The sequence below is a fragment of the Dermochelys coriacea genome, chromosome 23 (assembly GCF_009764565.3).
Source record: "Dermochelys coriacea isolate rDerCor1 chromosome 23, rDerCor1.pri.v4, whole genome shotgun sequence".
Taxonomy (NCBI): domain Eukaryota; kingdom Metazoa; phylum Chordata; order Testudines; family Dermochelyidae; genus Dermochelys; species Dermochelys coriacea.
Window position 1 is genome coordinate 14,294,713 of NC_050090.1, and position 7,712 is coordinate 14,302,424.

Consider the following 7,712-nt stretch of genomic DNA (forward strand, 5'->3'; position numbering starts at 1 on the left):
AGTTTTGCTAGGTTGTGGTGTTATGTGTGTGTGTTGGCTTTATGTTGTATTGTTGAGTGGTTTGTATTCAGTGTGCTGGGCGGGCTCCTGGAGCGGGTTGTGATTGTGCTAAGTTGCCATGTTGTGGTTGCGCTGCCTGTGTTGTGTATTGCTTGGGATTGTGTTGCGTTTGTGCCATATGGGATTGTGATACTTTGATTGGGTTGTATGTGCAATGGGTATATGGTTGTGTGCAGGCTCTATTGTGTATGTGGTGTTGTGGTTCTCTTGTGTGTGCACTGGGCACAGTTGTGTGCATGCTGTGTTGGATTTGACTGTTGTATATTTATTCCGTTGTGCTGTGTGTGTTGGATTATGACTGTGTTGTGCATTTACACTGATGTGTTGTGCGTGCATTGTATTGTGACTGTGTTGTGTATTTGCACCATTGTGTTGTGTGTGTTGGATTGCGACTGTGTTGTGAGTTTGCTCTGTTGTGTTGTGTGGCATTTGTTCTTTGTGTTTTGCACTCTGCTGTGCATGCAGTATGTGGCACTCTGGGTGCTCTCTTGTGCTGTGTGTTGGTGTATGTGTGGGGTGGGGCAGGATAGGTGCTGCATTGTGAGGGATTATATTGTGTGTGTGTGTTGTGATGTGTCTGGAATTGTTGTCTTGCACTCTGTTATGCATGTACCGTGTTGTGTACTGTTATGTGTGTTGTGTTGTGTACATGCTGCATTGTAGACTGTTGTGTATGTGTCAGGGAGAGGGATTGTGTGGCGCTCTGTTGTTCACACGCAGTGCTGTGAACCAGTGTGTCATCTGTTGTGCTGTATTGTGTACGTGTTGCGTTGCACTGCTGGTACATGCTGTGTTGTTGTGCTGTGCTGGGTTAGGTTGTGTACATGTTGCATTGCTGGGTATGCGCTGTGTTGTCTCGAATTGCACTGTTTTGTATGTGTTGGGTTACATTGCACTGCTGGGGACCTTCTGGGCGGTATGTGATGTGTAGTGTTGTGTTGCTGGACACGTGCTGGACTGTGTTGTGTTGTGTTGCTGGGCCCGTGCTGGGCTCTGTGTGTTGTGTTGTGTTGCTGGGCACGTGCTGGGCTCTGTGTGTTGTGTTGTGTTGTGTTGCTAGGCCCGTGCTGGGCTCTGTGTGTTGTGTTGTGTTGCTAGGCCCGTGCTGGGCTCTGTGTGTGTTGTGTTGTGTTGCTAGGCCCGTGCTGGGCTCTGTGTGTGTTGTGTTGTGTTGCTAGGCACGTGCTGGGCAGTGTGTGTTGTGTTGTGTTGTGTTGCTAGGCATATGCTGGGCTGTGTGTGTTGTGTTGCTAAGCATGTGCTGGGCTGTGTGTGTTGTGTTGTGTTGCTAGACATGTGCTGGGCTGTGTGTGTTGTGTTGTTTTGTGTTGCTAGGCCCGTGCTGGGCTGTGTGTGTTGTGTTGTGTTGCTAGGCACATGCTGGGCTGTGTGTGTTGTGTTGTGTTGTTAAGCATGTGCTGGGCTGTGTGTGTTGTGTTGTGTTGCTAGACATGTGCTGGGCTGTGTGTGTTGTGTTGTGTTGTGTTGCTGGGCCCGTGCTCGGCTGTGTGTGTTGTGTTGTGTTGCTGGGCCCGTGCTGGGCTGTGTGTTGTGTTGTGTTGTTTTGTGTTGCTAGGCACGTGCTGGGCTGTGTGTGTTGTGTTGTGTTGTGTTGTGTGGGTGGGCCCATGCTGGGCTGTGTGTGTTGTGTTGTGTTGCTGGGCACGTGCTGGGCTCTGTGTGTTGTGTTGTGTTGCTGGGCCCGTGCTGGGCTGTGTGTGTTGTGTTGTGTTGTGTTGTGTTGCTAGGCCCGTGCTGGGCTGTGTGTGTTGCGGGTTACGTTGCGCTCTGTCGCCCTCCCCCCACCCTCGGGCTCCCTCCGTGACGTTCCGCTGACGTCAGCGCCGGGCCCTATATAGCCCGCCCCGCCCGGCATTTCTCCCCCGCCAGCCACAGACCAGCCGGACCCGATGGAGCCACCCGCCGCCTGCTCCCCGGACCCCGCCCGCGCCGCGCCCGCCCCCCGCTGCTGGAGCGCTCTGCTCACCGGCTGAACAGGTAACGGGGGGGACCCCAATGCCCTGTCCGGGGGGGCGCCAACATGGAGCTCCCTGCTTCCCCTGAAACTGCCTGGAACCCCTGATCCAGCTCCCTGTGCCCCACAATTGTCCCATGTGCCTGCTTAGCTTCCCACTGACCCCCCCCATTCTCCCCTCCACCCCATAAATCAACCTGCACCCCTTGTGCTTCCCCTGCTAAACTGAGGGCCTTGCCCCCAAAAATGCCCCTGCACCCCTTATTCTGCCTTAGCCAAACCCCTTCTCCTCCCTGAACCCCCATCATCTCATTTCTCCCTCCCCCACCCTTGACCCTGTCCACCATTCCCTGTCCAATGGCCCCACCCTGTTGTGTCCCATTTTAGGGGGGTCTGTTCTCCCTCTTGTTCTGAGTCCCCCCAGGTGCCCCACATTAGGGGTGATCCTCTCCCCTATTTATTCAACACCCCAATATACATTTCTCCATCTCGGGATCTATGCCCTGCAGTGGGGTGAGCTGAGCTATGCTCTGTGTGTGTGGGAGGGGTGGTCAAAACTTGGTGTTTCCCCACTGTTCAGGGGACCCCTCTTTCAGGAGGGCTGCATACCAGCCCCCCAGGGGTGCTCCCACAGTCCCTCCTCCCTCTGACACTGATCCCCAATCTTTCCACCAATCATCCCTCTGTCCCACCAGCAGCCCCCCCAATCTAGCATTGAGCCCCAACACCAGACCGAACTGGTGCCGATCTGATGCCATCCCCCCTCCCCCGTGGCTCTGGGGACCCAGCTGGGTGCAGAGCGTGTGTGTGTGTGTGTGTGTGTGTGTGTGTGTGAGAGTGTCCAGTTTCTGGGTTGGGGTGTAGCCAAACATGCCTAGGTCTCCCTCCGAGTCACTCAGCGGGAGACTCCAGAGGCTTGGAAACCTCTGGGTGCCCCTGCCCAACAGAAAAAGGGGTTGGGGAAACTGAGGCACAGAGAGCCAGGGATAGAACCCAGGAGTCCTGGCTCTTATCTTCTTCTCTCCCCCCCCCCCTTCTAACCACTTCACCCTCACTCCACCCTCTGAGTTAGGGAGAGAACCCAGGAGTCCAGACTCCCAGTGCGGCGGCCCCCCCTCCATCTTTTGTTCTGAGTCATTGCTGAGAAGTTGACAAACTCCAGAGCTGGGGGGGGGTCCCCAGAGGCAGGTTACTGAGGGCTGATAGTACCAGGTGCTAGCACTCAGGTACCATCTGCCAGGGCCGGGAGAGCTCAGACTCCTGGGTTCTTTCCCTAGCTCGGTGAGGGGGGAAGTGTCTGGCTAGAAAATTTCCCAAGGGACAAGCTGGGAGCCCCACAGATGAAGCCCCCCCCACACACACACGCACACCTGGCCGCTGGATTCTCCGGCACTGACGTGTCTCCCTTCCTCATTCCAGGCCCAGAGGGAACCGCGACTCCCAGCCCTGGTCGAGATGCTCCGCGTCTTGTCCCCGCAACCGGGTGGCCGCCTGAACGTGCTCGCCTGGGCTGCGCCGCCGCTCCTGGCGTCACCTCCCCACGGCCGTGATGAGGAGGAGGAGGAGGAGGAGGAATAAGAGCCGTGGGCCAGCCCGCCCACGCCGCGGGCCAGCCCACCCACGCCGCGGCTTGGCCACCCCGCTCTTGGCACATCAGGAAGCCCTGGAGAAAGAAGAGGACTTTGCAGCTGGTCCCACTGCATCCCAGGGGCTAGCCCCCCGTCGGGGAGAAGGAGAGAATTCAGGGGGATGCCCCCAACCTCCTTCTGGCTCCCATAACCGGGAGGAAGATGCGAGCTGTGGAGAAGGCCCCAAGCGCTGTGAGGAAGAGGCCATGGCCCGGCTGGAGATAGAGGAACATCTGGAGGAGGTTGTAGATAGTCCATCCCGCTCCTTGCAGGACAGGGAATTTTGCGGGGCTGGTGGGAAACCTGAAGGAGGACTCAAGTTGCCTGGAGGAGACACCCCCAGCTGCCTGCAGAGTAGCACAGACCTGGGGCACGCCGTCACCAGGAACCCCCATGTCTTGTCCTTGTTCTACTGCCCATCAGAGGAGGACGACGAGGCCGGGGACTGGCCTAGTGAGGAGGAGGGAGATGATGGAGGGGGCTGCTCCGGCGCAGACTGGCCCGATTCAGAGGAGGAGCCAGAAGATGACGCCAGGCGTGAGGAGAACAAGGCGCTGTGGGGGGCCCTGTGCTGTGGCCGGGACCCCTTCAACCCACTCTGCTTGGCCGGGGCCCCTGTGGGCTCCACCCCGCCACGGCCCAAGGACCAGAAATTCCGGGTTTCCTTCTACTTCTGCGGGCCGACGTCAGAGGCTGAGAAAGTGGGGGACCCCTGGAAACCCCCACAGAAGCCCTGGCCTATGAGACAGGGGGTCTGCGGTAGGACTCACTGCTGTGAGCTGGAATCCCGGGGAGCCAGGGACCCCATCAAGGCGGAGACCTCTGACTTGGAGGGCAACCGGACAGCTAAGAAGGTGAGCTGGAGCCAGGACTACTGGGTTCTCTTACCTAGCTCTGGAAGGGGAGTTGGGTCTTGTGGTTAGTGAGGGGGCTGGGAGCCAGGACTCCTGGGTTCTCCTCCAACCAGTTTCCCCAAGCACCGGCCCAGTGACCTGCTGAGTAATTTCAGGGGGTGGCATCAGTCACCTGCTTTCCCATGACAGAGAATCTCACGCAATAGAGTGAAAGGGTCCTGGGGGAGCTTCCCCTAGCCAGGCATCTCAACCTCCGTCCCTCCCATCTGCCCCAAGAGCCATACAGTGCCCCTCACTCCTGACCCACAGCCCCCCCCCGCTAGCCCAGCCCTGGCCCCCCCAGCTCTGCCGTGGGGGGGGCCCTTCCTTGCTGGAAAACATCTTGTAATTTCCATGTCACCCTGGGCAATCCCGGAAGGGGGTGATGTCAGCGGGTGAGTCATTGTGGGGGGAGGGGGGAAAGGCAGCCAGAGACGGGCTGGCCTGGACCAGCTGCTTCTAGGGAGGTTAGTGCAGAAGGGAGGGGGTGGGGACTAGTGGTTAGAGCGGGGGGGGGTGCTGGGAGCCAGGACTCCTGGATTCTCTCCCCAGCTTGGGGAGGTATCTAGTGATTATGGGTTTTTCCCCTCTTGGGGGGCCATTCCCCCACATACGTAGCGTCTGGGTTCTCCTCTCACCCTCTTTCTTCCCCCCCACCCCCAGGTTCGATTCTCCCCCTTTGTCACTGTGCACCCCCTGCTGGTCTGGCCCTTTGCCAGCCGGGCTGCCCGCCGGGGGCCCTGGGAGGAGCTGGCCCGGGATCGGAGCCGTTTTCGCAGGCGCATCGAGCAGCTGGGAGCCATCCTGGAGCCCTGCCTGGACCCGGGACACCGGGCCCAAGCCTGGAGGAAGATCCGCGGTGCAGGACAGGAGATGCCCATCCCCCTCCATGAGGGAAAGGAGAACCCGGGGCAGGGGATGTGGGACATGTCTCTCCAGCTCTGCTCTGAAAGGATGGAGGACCCAGGCATCCAGGAGAGTCATGCTCGGAAGCACATGCCCCTTCCCTCCAATTATAAGGGAGTGGAGGACCCAGGCAGCCGGGATGGAAGACTGGGCTAGGCCACAGACTCTGTCCCCACTGGGATGGCTGCCCTGGTGCCCCCCCAGTGGTGATTGGATTAACCCTTCTGGCTCTTGAGCCAGGCTCCCATCAGCTGCTCTGGCAGCAGGTCTAGTGGCTGGGAGCCAGGACTCCTGGGTGTTCTCTCTGGCTCTGGGAGGGGAGTGAAGACTAGTGGTTAGAGCCAGGAGTGTGGTAGCCAGGCCTCCTGGGTTTTTTTGGGGATGACACCCCTTTACCTACCTCAATCTCTGACCTGTGTATGTTCTGATCTGTTGTGTGTTACCATGTTAAATTATTTTCCAGCTGGTCCATTCTGCCTCAGAGGGGACTAAATTATTTATTTATTTTTATATCAGGATTGGGGAGGGGATGGATTTCTCAAGAAGCAGTGGCCTCTTCCTTGTGTTTATGAATCTCCTTGATATTGTATTCACCTGCCACCCTGACTTTGGGCTGCTTTTTAATTGCTCCAACTCTGTTGTTAAAGGTTTAATACATGGCAAGTTGCTCTGTGTGGTGGTGTTTGAAACCAACCCCCTGGCATCTGACGGGGGAGAATTTCCTGGACATAGCAGGCCAGGATGAGCCATTTGATCCAGGCTGTTCTCTGTAACGCAGGCTTGTGGGGTGCAGATAAAGATTGGAATAAGCACAAAGGGTTAATAAACCTCCCAACTCCCCCCTTCAGGGCTGGGATATTTTATAATTAGCCAAGGCCTTGTTAGATCAGCCTCTTAAACTTTAAATTAGGTGCTAAACACCAGGACTCCTTGATCCCTTCCCTTGCTCTGTGAGGGGGCTGGAACTCCTAGGTTCTCTCCCCAGCTGTGGGAAGGGTGTACTGCCTAGAGCAGAGGGGTGTCAGGACTCCTGGGTTCTTTTCCTGACACCCTCCCTCAGAGGGTCCTGGACCCTGCCTCAGTTTCCCCATTTGTACAAGGAGAGAAGGCTCCTTTGTGCTGTGAAGACCAGATGCTCCGGGCAGCAGCAGCTGGCCCTTGCTCTCCACTGTCTTAGCGGGGGGGGGGATGGGTTCTGGATTTTTGTGTCCTGACCCAGGGGGAGGATCTGGCTGTTGATGACGCACAGAGACTGGGCGCAACCAAAGGTGACTCATAAGCACAGGGTAGGAGTTTAAACCTTTTCCCAAGGTTGCCCTGAGTCACTTATTACACACAGCTGAGCCTCCCTGCCCACCCATGACACATGGATCAGCAGGGCCAACCTCCTCCGGCACCTAGATGGGAGTTGAGCCCTGGCCCAGCCCAGCTGTTTGTCCAAACAAGCCTTAAAACCCTCCCAGGCTCCCTTCCCCCTCTGCTCAGAAATTCAGGTCTGCTGCTGCCCTCCCCTTAGAGCCAGAAAGTTTTCCCTGAACTCACTGAAATTGCCCTTGCAGCCAACTAAGCTCCCTGAACAGACAAAGCCCCCACTCCAAACCCTGGGGCAGGACTGGGATGTGGGGCCCCTGTTGCTGTACCAGCAGGAATGGGGGTAAAATGTACTTTGTGGCCCCACAGAAGGGGGGCAAAAAATCCAGCCCCTTTAAACCTTTTCATACTTAAAGGTAAGCGAAGGAGATTGGAAGTGGCTGATCACAGGGAGCAAAAGTATTTTCTGAGGTGATTTAAGCAAGATGGGTTTTATTCCTTAAGTGGTAAAAATTGCATCTGAGTTCCATTTATAATCATAATAGAGTCACTGATAACATAACAGCCAGACTGGGTCAGACCAAAGGTCCATCAAGCCCAGTATCCTGGCTGCTGGCAGTGGCCCATGCCAGGTGCCCCAGAGGGAATGAACAGAACAGGGAATCATCAAGTGGCCCATTCCCAGTGACTGGCAAACAAAGGCTAGGGACACCATCCCTGTTCAGCCTGGCTAATAGCCCTTGATGGCCCTTTCTGTTTTGAACCCTGTTATAGTCTTGGCCTCCACAACATCCTGTGGCAAGGAGGTCCACAGGTTGCCTGTGCATTGCGTGGGGGGGGGGGGATTTTTTTTTTTTTTCACAGCATGGGAGAGTCTCTCAGGATTTGCAGAGGGCAGCAGGATAACAAGGCAGGAACAGGTGGGAGTTGTGGGGCCAT

General features: G+C 56.8%; 1 protein-coding gene across 1 annotated transcript; it reads left to right on the forward strand.

Moving 5' to 3' along the window:
- Positions 1-1,913: 1,913 nt before the first annotated feature.
- On the forward strand, positions 1,914-6,121 carry PPP1R15A (protein phosphatase 1 regulatory subunit 15A). The gene is made up of 3 exons (XM_038381579.2): positions 1,914-2,058; positions 3,455-4,517; positions 5,220-6,121. Exons 2-3 carry the CDS (start codon positions 3,585-3,587, stop codon positions 5,616-5,618), a joined length of 1,332 nt encoding a protein of 443 aa, XP_038237507.1. The 5' UTR covers positions 1,914-2,058; positions 3,455-3,584; the 3' UTR covers positions 5,619-6,121.
- Positions 6,122-7,712: the final 1,591 nt, after the last annotated feature.